General features: G+C 45.9%; 1 protein-coding gene across 1 annotated transcript; it reads left to right on the top strand.

Moving 5' to 3' along the window:
• Window positions 1-45: 45 nt before the first annotated feature.
• Window positions 46-19,039, top strand: LOC119225514 (dynamin-1-like). Its single transcript, XM_037483414.2, has 23 exons — window positions 46-493; window positions 2,482-2,555; window positions 2,851-3,000; window positions 3,094-3,297; window positions 4,951-5,049; window positions 7,232-7,392; window positions 7,523-7,665; window positions 7,752-7,887; window positions 8,011-8,078; window positions 8,175-8,313; window positions 8,707-8,793; window positions 9,349-9,419; window positions 9,527-9,578; window positions 10,820-10,831; window positions 10,982-11,095; window positions 11,476-11,585; window positions 11,660-11,771; window positions 12,447-12,458; window positions 12,646-12,813; window positions 12,894-12,980; window positions 13,079-13,233; window positions 13,316-13,483; window positions 16,385-19,039. The coding sequence occupies exons 1-23, from the start codon at window positions 333-335 to the stop codon at window positions 16,443-16,445; spliced, it is 2,544 nt and encodes an 847-aa protein (XP_037339311.1). The 5' UTR covers window positions 46-332; the 3' UTR covers window positions 16,446-19,039.
• The last annotated feature ends 629 nt before the right edge of the window (window positions 19,040-19,668 follow it).

The raw sequence follows: 19,668 nt of genomic DNA, 5'->3' as shown, positions 1-19,668 counted from the left end.
CTGGGTGCTAACAGGAAGTCACAAAGAAAAACGGGAGGTTATTAACTATAATCAAAACAATGATATGTATGAATATCAAATCCAATCATAAGATGAGTATCGGTTCATTCTGAATCAGTCTGGAGCTCTTATTGTGAAAGCCCGAACCGGAAGCGTAAATTCCGCCCTGCAGCGGAGGAGAGCGGTAGGAGAAGAAGAAGATAAGGAGAGCCGAGCTGAAGGTCACATCCAGAGCATCATCTTCATCCTTCTCCTCATCATCGCTACCGATGATCGGACGTGAGACCGCAGGCCGCCTGTCTCTCTGATTCCTCTGCACCCGTCTCGCCGCCATGGGGAACCGCGGCATGGAGGACCTGATCCCGCTGGTCAACAAGCTGCAGGACGCCTTCTCCTCCATCGGACAGAACTCCAGCCTGGACCTCCCGCAGATCGCCGTGGTGGGGGGGCAGAGCGCGGGCAAGAGCTCGGTGCTGGAGAACTTCGTGGGCAAGTGAGTCGCCTGTGTGTGTGTCCGTGTGTGTGTGTGTGTGTGCGTGTGTTCGAGGGAGCCGCCCCGCACGTAAGTACACGATGCGGTTAAAAATATAGCAAAGGAGCGATTTAATTTCCTATGATATGAATATGATGGAGTCTATAATATGATATTCCATCGTGTCATAATATGATAATGACATGTGTGTGTGTGACTGCACACCAGTGGGCCCTAAGGATAAGACGGATCAAACATAATATAATATGATATAGTATAAAATCTGGGGACTAAATCACTTCTTTCTCTGCTGACATCCCCGACGTGTCACAATAACCAGGATCCTTTTATGCCATGTCCAACCAGACAAATGTTACCAAAAAAGAAAATATTACTTTTAATCATCCAAAATAATGTTAATTTATGTTTAAGTGGGCCAGTCTGACAGGAACAGTAGTGTATGATGTATTTAATATGATACAAAGTAATGTGTTGTGTTATGTCATACATTATATAATATGATATACTTCAAAATAGTATCCCATTGTATAAGACCCAGGATTTATCTCCTTAATGTCAGAAAGGCTTTAACAAAAACCCTGGTTGAACTCAGAAGATCTAAAGTTAGCTTTCAGTTAGCTCCAAGGTGAGCACAGCTAGCAGCTAATCAACTAGCGCTGGTGTTGATCTATTGATTATTGACTTTCCTCCTGGTCGAAACACCACAAGAAGAGGACCCAAAATGGAGCTTTGAGGAACTCCTCACGTGGCAATGATGTTTCTCTCTGTGGAGAATGGAAACAGGAAGAAAGACATACATGGAATTTGACTTGGCGGTTGGTGATGATGGCAGACAGTACGACAATGGACAGACAACGTAGTGCAGGAATAAGATAACAAAATAATAAAATATAGTGTATATATGCAATGGGTTAGTTAAGTTAAGAAATAAATATAAAAATAGAAATGAAAATAAAGATAAAGATAAAGGGCACTAACTAACAAAGTGACGAGTGAAAGTGACAGTGAGAGTCAGTCAGGGGGGCCCGGCTCTGTTGATGAACCCAACTGCCGAAGGGAAGAAACTGTTAGTGTGGCAGGAGGTCTTGGTTCTGATGGACCTCAACCTCCTGCCGGATGGAAGGGGCACAAACAGTTCATGTCCAGGGTCAGAGGGGTCAGCTACAATCCTTCTGGCTGCTTCAAAGTCCTGGAAGCGAACAAGTCCTGGAGAGACGGCAGATTGCAGCCAATCACCCTCTCTGCAGAGCGATGACACGCTGCAGCCTGCCCTTGTCCTTGGCTGTGGCTGCAGCGTACCACAAGGTGATGGAGCTGATGTTCCGCTCCCACTTGAGGTCCTGGTGATGATGGAGCCCAGGAAACGGAAGGAGTCCACAGTGGTGACGGGGAGTTACACAGAGTGAGGGGGTGGAAGGTGGTGGTGTGTACTTCTTGAAGTCCACGACCATCTCCACTGTCTTCAGGGTGTTGAGCTTGACAGACTGGTGACTGGAGGTGCAGCTGTTGGTGTACAGGGAGAAGAGCAGAGGGGAAAGAACGCAGCCTTGAGGTGCTGATGGTCCGAGAGGCAGAGACGTGTTTCCCCAGCTTCAAGTGCTATTGAACTGGTCCACATGTCACAGGGCTAGCTTCTTCTTATCTATAATAATAATAATAGAGAATATCATATACATGACTACTTTATTAAGCATTTATGAAGATAGAATTAGGGTATCGGCCAGCAGGTTTTTCCCTTAGGTCAGCGATTCTCCCAAACTAAACAACAACAGTGCCTGAAGGCAACATGTTTTAGGATTTACATAACCATAGCAACCAGCTGTAGAAATCTCTCAGCTCAACACCCACAAAGCACATTAAGCTCTGCCCCCTGTCAAACAAATCTGTTTTTTAAAAGCAGAAACGCATTAAAAACGCTAAAACGTACTCTACCTGCACAGGTACTCTTCACACTACCTGTTTAACCCCCCCTCACCTTTCCCTCTCAGAGACTTCCTCCCTCGGGGTTCAGGTATCGTTACTCGTCGTCCATTGGTTCTTCAGCTCATCAACTGTCCAACAGGTGAGTCAAGTTCTCCTGTTGTCATGGTTGCACTGTCATCATGTGTCCAATCATGTGTATTGATCATGGGAATTCAATTAATTTTGTAAAGTCCACAATCACAGATTACAAATTAGCCTCACAGGGCTTTACAGTCTGTACACATGCGACATCCTCTGACCTTTGACCCTGACATTGGACCTCTCCGTCAGGATGGACAGACTACAATGGATGTCATGTTACACAATGAACAATGTAAAAAATGAACAATACATTCATGTGACTGATCATGTGACTGATCATGTTTACTGATCAGAGTATGCAGAGTTCCTTCACTGCAAAGGGAAGAAGTTCATCGACTTTGATGAAGTTCGTCAGGAGATCGAAGCAGAAACGGATCGAATAACCGGACAGAATAAAGGAATCAGTCCGGTTCCAATAAACCTCAGAGTGTACTCTCCCAACGGTACCGCACAACACACACAACACACACAATAAACCTCAGAGTACACGCCCAACGGTACCACACATTACCTCGGCGTGTCTCCGTATGTCTCAGTCCTGAACCTGACCCTGGTGGACCTCCCTGGGATGACGAAGGTTCCGGTTGGCGACCAGCCGGCGGACATCGAGAACCAGATCCGAGAGATGTTGCTGCAGTTTGTGACCAAAGACAACTGTCTCCTGCTGGCGGTGTCCCCGGCTAACTCCGACCTTGCTAACTCCGACGCCCTGAAGATTGCTAAGGAGGTGGACCCCCAAGGTGAGCCCTCCACCCGCCAGAGCTCCATTCCCAGCATGCTACGTGAGAACCAGTGTTTTGAACTGGATGAGGCAGCCACTGGTAACCAGTGAAGCGAGGAGGAGTGGAGCATTGTGGGAGAACTTAGGAAGGTTAAAGACCAGTGGAGCTGCTGCATTCTGGATGAGCTGCAGAGGTGGAATGGAGCAGGGAGACCTGCCAGGAGACAGTTACAATAGTCCAGGAGATGACAAGAGCCTGAATCAGTACCTGCGCCTCCTTCTGAGTGAGAAGGGTCGTATTCTCCTGATGTTGTAGAGCGTGGACCTACAGGATCGTGTTGTCGCTGTGATGTTGGGAGTCAGGTGTCACATCGAGGTTTCTAGCAGTCAGAGTGGACGTTAACACGGAGTTGCTGAAGTTAACGGTCAGGTCCTTGGTGGGAGAGTCTTTTCCCGTACAGAGAAGAAGTTCAGTCTTCAGGTGGTGAGAGATGTCAGTCAGACAGACAGAGATCTGTGCCTCAACCTGAGTGTCCGAGTGAGGGAAGGAGAGAATTAGTTGGGTGTCGGTGTAGCTGTAGCAGGAGAAACCATGCGAGCGAATGATGGAGGCGAGAGAGTTGGTGTGGATAGAAAAGATGAGGGGACCCAGGACGGAGCCCTGAGGAACTCCAGTAGTAAGAGGACAAGGTTCCAACACAGATCCCCTCCAGGTTACCCGGTAGGTGCTCCCATCAAGGTAGGATGAGAGAAGGGAGAGAACAGAGCCTGAGACACCAAGTTCCTGAAAGGAGGAGATAAGGATCTGGTGGTTTATCGTGTCAAATGCAGCAGAAAGGTCCAGAAGGATGAGGACAGAGAAGAGAGAGGCGGCTCTAGCAGCGTGGAGTTGCTCTGAGACAGCAAGGAGATCAGTCTCTGTGGAATGGCCTTGAAGCCTGACCGATGGGGGTCAAGGAGGTTGTTATGTTGGAGATAGGAGGAGAGTTGGTTGAAGATGCACGTTCAATAGTTTTGGACAGAAAGGGAAGAAGAGGTACCGGTCTGTAGGTGTTTTCTTCATAAGGGTTGAGGGTGGGTTTCTTCAGGAGTGGGTTAACGTCTCCTTCAGAGAGTTGGGGAAACAGCCAGATGACAGAGCATCGTTAATGAGACAGGTGAGGAACGGAAGAAGATCATGAGCGATGGATTGTAGAATGTGGGATGGAATGGGGTCGAGAGAGCACGTGGTGGGACGGGCAGAGATTACTAAGGTAAGAACAGGGGGGTGAAAGAGGGAAGCGAGGGCGATAGCGGTGAAGTCGGTGTGATACAGGTAGAAGGTACCAAAGAAATAGCTGACAAAATCTCTTGGAAGAAGGGTGGAGGAGGACTGGGGGGTTCGAGGAGGTTGGAGAAGATAGAAAGAGTTTTGGGGGTTAGAAAATGAGGACTTGATTCTGGATTGGTAGAAAGAGCTTTTGGCAGTAGAGATAGAAGCAGAAAAAGAGGAGAGAAGAGACTGAAACGCATGCAGAAGATCAGGTTGTTCGTATTTACGTCAACTGGTCTTGCACATGACTTGGATCTTGATCTGGTCTAGGTTCAGGTCCAGATCCCCTTGTCCACACAGCCTCCATGTTTCTCCACATGCAGATGTTTGTGATGGTTTGAATGTAGAACTTGTGTTCAGGTCTGAGGACCATCGGTGTGATCACCAAACTGGACCTGATGGACGAGGGGACGGACGCCAGGGACATCCTGGAGAACAAGCTGCTTCCTCTACGTCGAGGTGAGGAGTTACCTGAAGGTGTTTAAAGAGACAAGTCTCTTTAAACACTTCTATTCGTTGTTGACCTACACAACAATAAGTAAATGAACTAATGGCCAAGAGACTCTCCCTCTCTTATGGAAGTAAATCTGTGCCCTCGGGGGTTGAAATAAAAAGTTGATTGAATTTCTAGCACTGAATATTTATGCATTGAAATTATGTACCTGAATGTTTTTCAACATTAAAACACCGCAAAAAAATTCAACCTAAAAAAAAAAAATGTTGAAATATTCGAAATGGAGGCTACAATATTCAACCGCAAAAAATTCAACCTTGGCACACCAACATCCGGGACACTAAGGAAGAGCAATCGATTCTAGACTCAAGATCAGGAGCGTGCGTCAAGCTAAAGGAGCGAGCACCCAAAACACCTTCAGCTTTGGATTGTAAACATGTCCAATAATAACGGGGCTTTAACTCTTCTTCATGTCATCAGTGTGGTTTGTTTCTGTAAGATTCCGTAATAGAAAGCTGACATTTGTACATTAACAGACTGTGTTGGACATGAACTAAGCGGAAGTTAAACGAGAGCGTACAGCCGCTCACAATACGCCTCTTCTTCTAGTTTTGAATTCATTTAATGATGCTGAGATCCTTCGACAAGCTGTTAGGAGTGATTGGCGGAGTTTTGAAAACCAGGAACGCGCTTGAAGAGGCAGATGAGCCGTTGTATCGTAGTGGGGGGGGGGGCAGCGGCTTTAACGGAGCGCGCAGACACATAAACCCGACAGGACATGCAGGAATAACCGCAGTAGCGTCGGTGGAAGGATCCTTTTTCACAGCGGCACAAGCCGATCTCAGTTGGGTATTAAGCGACATTCAAAGTCCACGTAACGTTAAATGAGTCTTCATGACCATGGGTAAACTTTATTGAGGATCTGGCACAACACAGCGACCTGCAAGTAGCACAGAGTCTTACATAAAGGGATGTACGTCTTAATGCGAGGCTTTAGAATTTATCTCAAAGGGATCCTGTATTTGCTCATAAAGTCTGAAACGAGAACCCATTTTTCAGTGACGGTGTTACGTGCCTACTGGTTTTTGAACTACTGGTTTGGCTACGGGTGCGTGTTTGTTTTCCCCCGGCAGGCAGGTGTTGTCTGCCTCCGTCACTTGAGTCGTCACACATTTGCAAACATATTGTTCTGAAAATGTTCAAAAATGCATCCCATATCCATTGCAGCGATTACAATTGTATAAGTGAGCACTACGTCACTGCCACGTATGAAGAAATACATAAAAGAACATTTATTAAAAGTCCGCCACAACCGGGATTCGAACCGTGTCGCGCAAAATAACGTTGTGCCACAGAGCAGCTGTGCTACACACTCGGCCAACCCAGTCTAAGGGATTTAGTTGATTTGTATATTTTAATAGAGTTGTATATCGTCAGTGGCAAGCAAACGTTTTGGTTCAGGGTGAACATTATATGTTCTTTTATGTATTTCTTCATACGTTGCCACACTGATGACATGAAGAAGAGTTAAAGTCCCGTTATTATTGGACATGGATACAATCCAAAGCCGAAGGTGTTTTGGGTGCTCGCTCCTTTAGCTTGACGCACGCTCCTGATCTTGAATCTAGAATCGATGCTCCTCCTTAGTGTCCCGGATGTTGGTGTGCCAAGGTTGAATTTTTTGCGGTTGAATATTGTAGCCTCCATTTCGAATATTTCAACATTTTTTTTTTTTAGGTTGAATTTTTTTGCGGTGTTTTAATGTTGAAAAACATTCAGGTACATAATTTCAATGCCTAAATATTCAGTGCTAGAAATTCAATCAACTTTTTATTTCAACCCCCGATGGCACATATTTACTTCCATACTCTCTCTCTCTCTCTCAGCGGTTTAAATGAACAAATGCTGATTCTTAACCTTAATTGAAGTTTAGAGAGTTTAGAACCGACATTGAAAGCCGTGCTGTGGTAAACATGGAACTTTTCCTTTCCATGAAACAACAAAAAATAATCAAAGCAGTGCATGAAGCGCTTGTATCTTCTTGTCAATTTTATTCATGCAATATAAAGTCAGTGCAGCAGCAAAGCAGACAGTCTGTTGTGTTTTTTGTTTTTTACATTTGAATATCTGTTTTTAACAACTATTCCAATAAAGAATATTCGTTGACAGCCCTAACTCTGACCTCAGGTTACATCGGGGTGGTGAACCGCAGTCAGAAGGACATTGATGGGAGGAAAGACATCACAGCGGCTCTGCAAGCTGAGAGAAAGTTCTTCCTGTCGCACCCGTCCTACCGACACCTGGCTGACCGCATGGGCACTGCCTACTTGCAGAAGATCCTTAACCAGGTGAGCACATTCACAGGGCTTTGTGGAGGAATAATAATAAAAGTGACATGGAGTGATTGTTAGTTGAAGGTTGGCGATTAGCGATCACTTCCGTCTGTAACCTAGTAGAGCTTTTCTTCACTGCCGTTAGCAACTGACAAACCACATACGGGACACGTTACCGGCCCTACGCAGCAAACTGCAGAGCCAGCTGCTCTCCATCGAGAAGGAGGTGGAGGAGTACAAGAACTTCAGACCAGACGACCCAGGACGCAAGACCAAGGCCCTGCTGCAGTCAGTATTACTCACCAACACCAGTACTACACACTGATAAACACCAATATTTACTCTGTGTGTGTGTGTGTGTGTGTGTGTGGCAGGATGGTGCAGCAGTTTGCCGTAGACTTTGAGAAGCGGATCGAAGGATCTGGGGATCAGGTGGAGACCTACGAGCTCTCAGGAGGAGCTAAGATCAACAGGATCTTCCACGAGCGCTTCCCCTTTGAGATCGTCAAGGTAATTCACACACACACGTGCACACCAAGACTCATCCGATCTAGCCTAAGTTCACGTGTGTGTCTGTCCGTACGTCTGTCTGTCTGTGTCTGTGTGTGTGTGTGTGTGTGTGTCTGTGAGCAGTTGGAGAGTGATGAGAAGACTCTTCGTAAGGAGATCAGCTACGCCATCAAGAACATCCACGGGATCAGGTGAGGTCGCCGTGTTGACGCTCTCTCCGGGTTGCCATTGTAACACCGCCCACCTCATGTGTTATTGATCGCTGAAGGGTGTGATTGTCTGCTCAGGACGGGTCTGTTCACCCCCGACATGGCGTTTGAGACCATCGTGAAGCGCCTCATCGCTCAGATCAAAGAGCCATGTCAGAAGTGTGTCGATATGGTTATCAACGAGCTGGTGAACACCGTGAGGCAGTGTACCCAGAAGGTACCAGCACAACCACTACTACCAATAGTACTACTACTGCCACATGACACTGTGAGGCAGTGTACCCAGAAGGTACCAGCACAACCACTACTACCAATAGTACTACTACTGCCACATGACACTGTGAGGCAGTGTACCCAGAAGGTACCAGTACAACCACTACTACCAATAGTACTACTACTGCCACATGACACTGTGAGGCAGTGTACCCAGAAGGTACCAGTACAACCACTACTACCAATAGTACTACTACTGCCACATGACACTGTGAGGCAGTGTACCCAGAAGGTACCAGTACAACCACTACTACCAATAGTACTACTACTGCCACATGACAGGGTCATAAGGTGTTGTTTTGGAAGGTCATGACCCCTGACCTCTCTCTTCCTGTAGTTGGCTCAGTTTCCGATGCTCAGAGAGGAAATGGAGAGAATCGTTACTCAGCACATCAGAGACAGAGAGAGTCGCACCAAAGGCCAGGTATATTGGACCCACACACCTGTCTGTCTGACCCACCTGTCTGTCTAATTGACCTGTCTCTTTGTTGCAGTGCAAATTTGTGAATTGAAATCAAAAGTATCTTGAACTCGCTTTGTGTTTAAGTATTTACAGAAGTCAAATGACTCAATTCAGCTGAAAAGGGACAGATTCTTCCTTCTCCCTCAGAGGAGAAGGAAGATCTGACAAAGTGGAGAGGGGAGAACGGAAGAAGAAGAGAAAAGAGGGACCTGTGTTGTCTCAGCAGAAACCCCCAGGTGTTGTAAAGCGACGCCCCTCACGCTCCCTTAATGGAGCCCAGTCAATAAACATTTGAGAGGCAGATAACGTAACAGGACAAGGATCAGTCAAGGCATCTATGTGTTCGATCTGCTAAGACAGGATGCCATCGTGTACTAGGTGTACCATCGTGTACCAGGTGTACCATCGTGTACTAGGTGTACCATCGTGTGTAGGTCACAAGGAGTTTAAGAAGACTTTAAGAGAGACTCACAATGTGCAGATCAACAAACCCTCCCCCAACATTTGTATCCTCAGGTGATGCTGCTGATCGACATCGAGTTGGCCTACATGAACACCAACCACGAAGACTTCATCGGCTTTGCAAAGTAGGAACGTCTCTTCTTCAAAAACAAGAAGCCCAACAAACAAAACAAACAAACATGCTGATGTCTTCATGCCTGTCTGCCCGTCTCTGTCTCTGTCTTTCTGTCAGTGCTCAGCAGAAGAGTAGTCAGATGAGCAAGAAGAAAGCTGCAGGAAATCAGGTGAGTCCAATCAGGAAACTTTGCCTCTTTGACTCCTGGCCTCTTTGTGTCTTTGCCTCAGTGACTCTTTCTTTACACCTCCAGGTATTTTAGTTTACAGTTTATATCAGTCCTCAGTACATTTCTCAGATTACATCTCATTCCTTTGAACAAGTTACAGAAGCTTTGGTTCATCCATGCAAATTATTATGTACAATTCTCTAGTGTTTCTACATTATCAAGTGTTTATGTCATGTTGATCAAAAGGTCTTACACTACATGCAGGCCTCACTCTACATGCAAAGTTGTCATAATATGTCAGGCATCTTTCTGTACATTTCCATTAGACCTTTTTTCTGAATTCGTAAATTGCTCCCAGGTGAATCTGGACTTTCTCTAACGAAGGTGCATCTCATGAAGCATCAACTGGCAAGTACATATAGCTGCAGCACAACACAATCTTACAATGTCTGACAATGGAAGGACAAGGATTTGGACGCAGTCAACAGCCAGAGAGAAGAGGAAGAGGAGTTGGGAGGTTGAGGCAGAAGAGTTCAAGGACATATGCATATTGATGAGATAAGAGCCACACCCAATATAGAGCGTACATTGGAGATGACTTGTCAAAGTATGTAATAGTTTGGGACAATGTCAGTTTCCATCACTCCATCATCAGGCAGTGGTCTGCTGATGGAGTTCCTCTCACTCTCCTTAACCCCATGGGGAACGTATATGACCACCAGCCACGTGATGACATCACAGCAGAGGCAGTGTAAGACACTCTAGAAGATTTTTTCCACGCTGCATCGCAAGAGAAGATATTCGTTGTGATGAGAATCTGAGGCCCATCGGACAGGAAGTCAGTGATCCACTTGCAGGTGGAGTCGGGCTTCTTGGGAACAGGGATGATGGTGGAGGCCTTGAAGCAGGCTGGGACGTGGCCTGTCACCAAGGAGGTGTTGAAGATGGCGGTGAACACCGGGTGTGACGGAGTCCGGACTGGCTGCTTTACAGGGGTTCTGTTTTTTAAAGAGCCGGTTTACGTCTCTCTCCAGAATAGAGAGGGTCCGTGATGGGGCGGGGGGGTAATACAGAGGTGTGAGCCACTGATGGGTCAGGGGGGGGGGGGGGGGTGGAGTTGTGGGGGATAACAAATCTATGAATTCTGGGTAGAAACAGAAGGACTTCATTTAGATCTGGACTCTTTGTTTACATGCTCCTCTTGTCCTCTTTTTTTCTCTCTCTGTTACCACGGCAACCAGGACGAGATCATGGTCAGTGGATCACTGTGTGTGTGTGTGTGTAAAGTTAGTGATGACACTGATTTACACATGAGTAAGTAGTAGATAAATACTCATCTGTGTGTGTGTGTGTGTGTGTGTGTGTGTGTGTGTGTGTGTGTGTGTGTGTGTGTGTGTGTGCAGGTGATCCGTAAAGGTTGGCTCACCATTAACAACATCAGCATCATGAAGGGAGGAGCTAAAGAGTACTGGTTCGTCCTGACAGCCGAGACGCTGTCGTGGTACAAAGACGATGAGGTAACACACACACACACACAGAAATGTATTAGCAACAAATAAGAGCAGAGTTACAGAGACCCTCCTCATTCTTGGGAGAGGAAGAAGAGAACAGGTGATGGCTCAGAACCTGAAGCTGTAGATCCTCAGGTCCATGAAGGGTCAGACCTTCTCTGTATGGACTGAGCATATCGAAAGTTCTTCTTCTGGGGTCTAGACTCTGCCGGAGGAGGAGAGAACCTTTAGGTCTCAAGCTGATTCAACATCTGGACCAGTCCATCCAGTCTAGATGTTGATGGACTAGGAGAAGAACTAAGACCCGGATACATCGGAGTGCTGCCCCTCAGACCACAATGAGAGGAAAGATGATCCTGATCGTGTGTTGTTGTCTCTCCCTGCAGGAGAAGGACAAGAAGTACATGCTCCCTGTGGACAACCTGAAACTCAAAGACATCGAGAAGAGTTTTATGTCCAGTAAACACATCTTTGCTCTATTCAACACGGAGCACAGGTGTGTGTGTGTGTGTGTGTGTCTGTCTGTCTGTCTGTGTGTATTTATAATAATTATTAATATCCATGTTTCAGGAATGTCTATAAAGATTCTCGTCAGTTGGAGTTGGCCAGTGAGTCTCTGGAGGAGGTCGACAGCTGGAAGGCTTCTTTCCTACGAGCCGGAGTGTACCCTGAACGCACCGTGGTACTACTACATTACTACTATACTACATCATTACTATACTACTTCATCACTGCAATACTACTATACTACAACATTACCACTGTACTAATACATTACTACAATACTACTATACTACAACATTACCATTGTACTAATACATTACTACAATACTGCTTCATCACTGCAATACTACTATACTACAACATTACCACTGTACTAATACATTACTACAATACTGCTTCATCGCTGCAATACTTCTATACTACAACATTACCACTGTACTAATACATTACTACAATACTCCTTCATCGCTGCAATACTACTATACTACAACATTACCACTGTACTAATACATTACTACAATACTGCTTCATCACTACTATACTACAACATTACCATTGTACTAATACATTACTACAATACTGCTTCATCACTGCAATACTACTATACTACAACATTACCACTGTACTAATACATTACTACAATACTGCTTCATCACTGCAATACTACTATACTACAACATTACCACTGTACTAATACATTACCACAATACTACTTCATCAAGGCAATACTACTATACTACAACATTACCATTGTACTAATACATTACTACAATACTACTTCATCAATGCAATACTACTATACTACTAACTATGCAAACAAACTAATATGGGCATAACTCTTCTTCTCCTGCAGGATAAAGACAAGGTGAGTCCTCTCACACACTGACAAGAGTTCCTCTTATTCAGGTGTGTGTGTGTGTGTGTGTGTTTATAAGTGCTGCTGTGTCTGTGTGTCTGTATGTGTTTGTGTGTGTGTGTTTGTGTGTGTCTGTGATTGTGTCTCTGTGTACGTGTGGCTGTGATTACGTAACCCCCCCCCCCTCCTGGTGAAGGTGGAGGTGGAGGAGGCGCGGGGGGACGGGCAGATCCACAGCTTGGACCCTCAGCTGGAGCGACAGGTGGAGATTGTGAGGAACCTGGTGGACTCGTACCTGTCAATCATCCACCGCACGGTCAGAGACCTCATCCCCAAGACCATCATGCACCTGATGGTCAACAACGTATGTCGCACACACACACACACACACACACACCCAGGAAGTGAGGTCACCCATCGCATGAGCTCCTCTCTGGTCCCCAGACAAAGGAGTTCATCCACTCAGACCTGCTGGCTCAGCTCTACTCCTGTGGAGACCAGAACACCCTGATGGAGGAGTCACCGGAGCAGGTGAGCAGACGGACGGGTGGAGACAGAGACGGACATGAAGTGCTGAATGTAATAGATCTCTCTCTCTCTCCCTCTGCCCCCCCTTGTCTTCCCCCCAGGCTCAGCACCGTGATGAGATGTTGAAGATGTACCACGCGCTTCGTGAGGGTCTCCACATCATCGGTGACATCAGCACCTCCACCATCACCACGACGATGCCTCCACCTGTTGACGACTCTTGGCTGCAGGTGACGGGGATGCCTTCAGGACGCAGGTAGCCTAGCAATGGGTCAGGTGGGAGGGGAGGGGGGTGGTCTGGTTCCCCCTCACTCAGGGTCTCTGCCCGATCTCCGCAGGTCTCCCATGTCCAGTCCCATCCCCCAGCGCCGGGCCCCCCCCGGCCCTCCCCGTCCAGGTGGGCGCTCCGCCTCAGGCCCGCCCTCCCGCCCTGCCATGTCACCTGACCCTGGAACCCCCTCCATCCCCTCCCGACCCAACCGAGCGCCCCCCCCCGGAGTCCCAAGGTAACAGCACACACACAGTCTGAGGTCAAAGGTCGAGCCGACTCTGGTTCTGAACAAAGCTTTTCAAAAAGTGCAGTAAATTAGTATGTTAGTGTTTATTGTAACATTATTTATATTATTATAGTTATTTATATCATTAGTACTTATAGTACAGATTACAATTTATTATATGATTACTCATAATAAAATATTGTATAATATTAAAATGAATAATATTATGTATGTAGTATGAATCTGCAGTGGTAATATTAGTATTTCTCTACTCAACTCTACCACAGAGTTAAGCCTAGTTTATGCGTCTTCAGAGAAATGACTTTTCACCACTCTTGCGTGTTTGCGTCCTTCGAGAATTTTTTCTAAACTTAGGTCAAAAGCTTTGTGAGCTCACGCAGCTGCAAGGCTGTGATTGGCTGTGATTCATAGCATAATTCCGCCATTATTAAAACAACGATTTTTTACAAGAAAATTAATCAGTTTGAGTTTTTGTCGGAAGGAAACGTAAATATGAACCACTGATACAAGCCGTCATTGGTGGACTATAAGGACGTGATGATGGATTCATGGAGGAAGATCTCTGCAAACGTCGGTTTGCCTGTCGAGGGGTGAACAAACTTGGAGGAAAATACGGAACAAATATTTCCACGAAAAAAATGCGATGAAAAGCAGCAGTGATGATGCACGAGGCAAAAAAGTCTCTATAAATAAATAAACAAACCAACGACTTCCACACAAAGACGTCACTCTGTAGGTCGTCTTCAACAATACACGTTGCTCCACCTGGTGGTCTGGAGGTGAAATGCTTTGCAACGCGAGCAAACCTTTTAGAACCATGAAGTGAAACCAGTCTGTCGACACGAGGAGCAGAAGTAGAAGCAGAAGCAGGAGCTGAAGCAGGAGCAGAAGCAGAAGCAGGAGCTGAAGTGGAAGCAGAAGCGGAAGCAGGAACAGAAGCTGAAGCGGAAGTAAAAGCAGGAGCAGAAGTAGAAGCAGGAGCAGAAGTAGGAGTAGAAGTAGAAGCAGAAGCGGAAGCTGAAGCTTAAGTAAAAGCAGGAGCAGGAGCAGAAGTAGAAGCAGGAGCAGGAGCTGAAGTGGAAGCAGAAGCGGAAGCAGGAACAGAAGCTGAAGCGGAAGTAAAAGCAGGAGCAGAAGTAGAAGCAGGAGCAGAAGTAGGAGTAGAAGTAGAAGCAGAAGCGGAAGCTGAAGCTTAAGTAAAAGCAGGAGCAGGAGCAGAAGTAGAAGCAGGAGCAGGAGCAGAAGTAGAAGCAGGAGCAGGAGCAGGAGCAGAAGTAGAAGCAGGAGCAGAAGTAGAAGCGGAAGCTGAAGCTTAAGTAAAAGCAGGAGCAGGAGCAGAAGTAGAAGCAGGAGCAGGAGCAGAAGTAGAAGCAGGAGCAGGAGCAGGAGCAGAAGTAGAAGCAGGAGCAGGAGCAGAAGCAAAAGTAGGAGCAGGAGCAGAAGTAGGAGCAGGAGCAGAAGGAGAAGTAGAAGTAGAAGCAGGAGCAGAAGTAGGAGCAGAAGTAGAAGTAGAAGCAGAAGCAGAAGCGGAAGCTGAAGCTTAAGTAAAAGCAGGAGCAGGAGCAGAAGTAGAAGCAGGAGCAGGAGCAGGAGCAGAAGTAGAAGCAGGAGCAGGAGCAGAAGTAGAAGCAGGAGCAGGAGCAGAAGCAAAAGTAGGAGCAGGAGCAGAAGTAGGAGCAGGAGCAGGAGCAGAAGGAGAAGTAGAAGTAGAAGCAGGAGCAGAAGTAGAAGTAGAAGTAGAAGCAGGAGCTGAAGCGGAAGCTGAAGCTGAAGCTTAAGTAAAAGCAGGAGCAGGAGCAGAAGTAGAAGCAGGAGCAGAAGTAGAAGCAGGAGCAGGAGCAGGAGCAGAAGTAGAAGCAGGAGCAGGAGCAGAAGTAGGAGCAGAAGTAGAAGCGGAAGCTGAAGCTTAAGTAAAAGCAGGAGCAGGAGCAGAAGTAGAAGCAGGAGCAGGAGCAGAAGTAGAAGCAGGAGCAGAAGTAGAAGCAGGAGCAGGAGCAGAAGCAAAAGTAGGAGCAGGAGCAGAAGTAGGAGCAGGAGCAGAAGGAGAAGTAGAAGTAGAAGCAGGAGCAGAAGTAGAAGTAGAAGTAGAAGCAGGAGCTGAAGCGGAAGCTGAAGCTGAAGCTTAAGTAAAAGCAGGAGCAGGAGCAGAAGTAGAAGCAGGAGCAGGAGCAGGAGCAGAAGCAAAAGTAGGAGCAGGAGCAGAAGTAGGAGCAGGAGCAGAAGCAGAAGGAGAAGTAGAAGTAGAAGCAGGAGCAGAAGTAGAAGTAGAAGCAGGAGCTGAAGCGGAAGCTGAAGCTGAAGCTTAAGTAAAAGCAGGAGCAGGAGCAGAAGTAGGAGCAGGAGGAGAAGCAAAAGTAGGAGCAGGAGCAGAAGTAGGAGCAGGAGCAGAAGCAGAAGTAGGAGCAGGAGCAGGAGGAGAAGCAAAAGTAGGAGCAGGAGCAGAAGTAGGAGCAGGAGCAGAAGCAGAAGTAGGAGCAGGAGCAGAAGCGGAAGTAAAAGCAGGAGCAGAATTAGAATTAGAAGAAGGAGCAGGAGCATGTTCCAGCCTTTACTGTAACTACTTAAGGTCATTCCACCTTCAGCAGTTTTTCATCTGTTGGTGTACTTGTCTCTATATCTGTCTTCTTGTCTCTCTATCTGTCTGTCTGCTTGTCTCTATCTGTCTGTCTGCTTGTCTCTCTATCCGATAGTAGATGGCCTGCTAGCTACTACATCGTTATCTGCTGAGTCGTCACATTGTGTAAATAAAGGGTTTCTATCTCAGTAGCCATCAGTACTTCATACTGATCCCAGTGGTTTGATTAACCTTTGAACCTTTAACTGTTCTGTGGATTCACTTCTGTTCTCCTCTCTTATTTTCTCGTCCTTCATGTTCGTCTCTCCTCCCAGTCGTCCCAGTAAAGGTAGCCCCGCCCACGGAGAGAGCCCCCAGTCTTCTATTGAGGGTTAGCCTGACCCTAGTGTGTGTTTGTGTCTACTTCTATTGATGCTGTGTTACTGGGAACTACAAGTAATAATGATATTGATTATCAGCACATTATGACAAAATAGCAAATGATCAGCAATATTGAGTGTTGTAATATGTGGTCCGGCTGTGAGGACATTGAGACAGGTCAGCTGCCTGTCTGTCATCAAATCACAACAACAGTGACATGATAGAGGAGTGATGAAAGTGGAATGACCTTGATCAGCTTCATAAAGTACTGATGAAGACCAGGTGAAGAGCTCCCACTCCTCTCTGGATGTTCCAGCTGATCTGGGATCAAAACTGTTTATTATTTTCTTGGAGTTGTTTGTTTGTCTCTCTTGTATAAATGGTGATGAAGTGTTTCGGAAATGTTGGATTTTTTGTAGTGTAAAGTTTACTTTTTTTTACTTTTCATTTATTTATAATAATTGTTATATAATGACGTATGTATTAATTAATTAGTTTTTTCAGAATTTGTTGACATTGATCAAAGCTGTCCTCTTTAATGTGGATGTCCAATTGGCGCAGGTGGGTAACGTAGTCCACAAACTTCCACATCCTGCTATATCACCCTAAAGCCATTCCAGCTTTGACTACAAGTCCCAGAATGCAGTGCATAAGTTGGCTATATCAGTCAAACAAACAGAATAAACTCACAAAGGAATTCAACCGTAAATCTTCAGGATTAAAGGTTCTAACGGGTTCTCACCAGTTTCCACATTACATTAGGTGTCATGTAGCTGACATGACACATGGAGCAACTGGGATTTGAACCATCACCCTTGCAGTTTCCAGTGCCTCACACTAAACCACCATCAGGGTTTTTAATAATTGTAACTCTCTTGAATTTTGAATCTCTCCAACTAGGTCCAAACTGGTTCTAAAGGGTTTTCATAGGTTCTAACAGGTTCCAGCTGGTTCCAAATAATTGCAACTAGTTAATGTATCCTGGTTTTAAAACCTATTCAAACAGTTGTGGTTGCTACAACAACCATAGAAGATCTAGTCAGTCTGTAACTTCCCAAAACATTTTTTATTGTCGTTTAAAATTCTGTTGAGTTTTTCAGAAAAGATGAATATCGTTTTGATTTAATTTGTTTTTAACATTATATTATTTATATTTTGTCTCAAATTACAGAAAATATTTCCATGAAACTCAAAAAGAAAAAAAATGTTTAACTTTAAATTGTCAATTCAAATTAAACAAAAATGTGAAGCAATATTGATAGTTACATTATTCTGTGGTGTTTATTTGGGTTTATTAAATGTCATTGAAAGTGTTGCTTAAGAATGATACAGGAGATTTTGAGAGTTTGTGGTCCCACCATCAGCTGTTAGCTGGAAAGATTAACAAAAAACTGAACTGAACTGCTGATCTATTTATTCTGCCTGTTTGTTGTTAATGTGGTGCCAATTATGTTGAGTTAGTCCAGTTCTGAGCTGCTTTCAACACATGTTTCTATATTTTAGCGGTGTTAGCTGATACGTGAGCTAGCTGTTAGCAGAACGTGTATGTGTTCACATAAATTTAAGCATGCCAGTTTAAGATTTAACGTACTGTTAGTTTAAAAGACGTTTGTTGAATCGTTAGCTGAGGGTTAGCTGGGCAATAGCAGAGCAAAAGATGAGCGTGACCTAAGCATGACCTAAGCATTACCTGAGGGTGACTTGAGCGTGACCTGAGCGTGACTTGAGCGTGACTTCAGCGTTACCTGAGCGTGACCTGACTGTTAGCTAAGCGTTACCTAAGCGTGACCTGAGTGTAACCTGAGCGTTAGCTAAGCGTGACCTGAGCGTAACCTGAGCGTTAGCTAAGCGTTACCTAAGCGTGACCTGAGTGTAACCTGAGCGTTAGCTAAGCGTGACCTGAGCGTTAGCTAAGCGTGACCTGAGCGTAACCTGAGCGTTAGCTAAGCGTGACCTGAGCGTTACCTGAGCGTTAGCTAAGCGTTACCTGAGCGTAACCAGAGCGTGACCTGAGCGTGACTTGAGCGTGACTTCAGCGTTACCTGAGCGTGACCTGACTGTTAGCTAAGCGTTACCTAAGCGTGACCTGAGTGTAACCTGAGCGTTAGCTAAGCGTGACCTGAGCGTAACCTGAGCGTTAGCTAAGCGTTACCTAAGCGTGACCTGAGTGTAACCTGAGCGTTAGCTAAGCGTGACCTGAGCGTTAGCTAAGCGTGACCTGAGCGTAACCTGAGCGTTAGCTAAGCGTGACCTGAGCGTTAGCTAAGCGTGACCTAAGCGTAACCTGAGCGTTACCTGAGCGTTAGCTAAGCGTTACCTGAGTGTGACCTGAGCGTTACCTGAGCGTTACCTGAGCATTAGCTGAGCGTGACCTGAGCATTAGCTGAGCGTTAGCTGAGCGTGACCTGAGCATTAGCTGAGCGTTAGCTAAGTGATAGCATTGTGTTGCTGCTGCTGAACGCAGCTCCTCACTGTGATCATAGAAACTTCACTGTTTGGTATTGATATAAATGTTTACAAAATATATAAAGATGGTAATGTACCATATAAAGTGTATAGTGGTGTTGTGTATGTGGCGCGTTGACATGAATAAAGTTTGTTTGAATGAAGCTGAAGAGTCACAAGTCGTCTTTACTTTTACACAGACTGAGTAAACTGAACTATATAAAGTTGAGGTTCCATTGAGCACAGGTGTGCTGACGGCTTCCTGCCAGCAGGTGGAGCTGCAGGACGACTCCTCCCCCTCCTCCTCTCTGAGGACTGACAGACTGACGATAAGTTACACTGGCACACAAAGAGGAAGAAGAGGAGGAAGGAAGTGAGAACGACAGAGACGGAGAGGATTCAACGGTACCCGACGTCTGTCTGACCTACAGACATGTCCTCCCGGGCCGAGAGTAAGACAGGTGAGCTCCTCTTCTTTCTGCATGCTGACTGAGAAGGCTAACTCGCTTCCTGATGATGATGCTGATAATTCTACTCTTCCTCTCCAGCTTCCCAGTTTGCGTCTCTCACCATGAGGCTAAAGGATAAACTTCATCCGCAGAGGATCGGACGCTTTGAGCGAATCAAACCAACGCCATCACAGAAACCCAAACCATTCGATCTGAACCTGCAACGCACACTGCAAGAAAAGGTACAGACACACACACACGCACGTATGCACATACACACACAAGAACAAAATTGTACATTTCGAGATTTCTTTTGTGTGCGTGTGTGATTTTGTGTCTATGTG

This window comes from Pungitius pungitius, chromosome 5 (assembly GCF_949316345.1).
Source record: "Pungitius pungitius chromosome 5, fPunPun2.1, whole genome shotgun sequence".
Taxonomy (NCBI): domain Eukaryota; kingdom Metazoa; phylum Chordata; class Actinopteri; order Perciformes; family Gasterosteidae; genus Pungitius; species Pungitius pungitius.
This window is presented reverse-complemented; position numbering and strand designations above follow the sequence as displayed.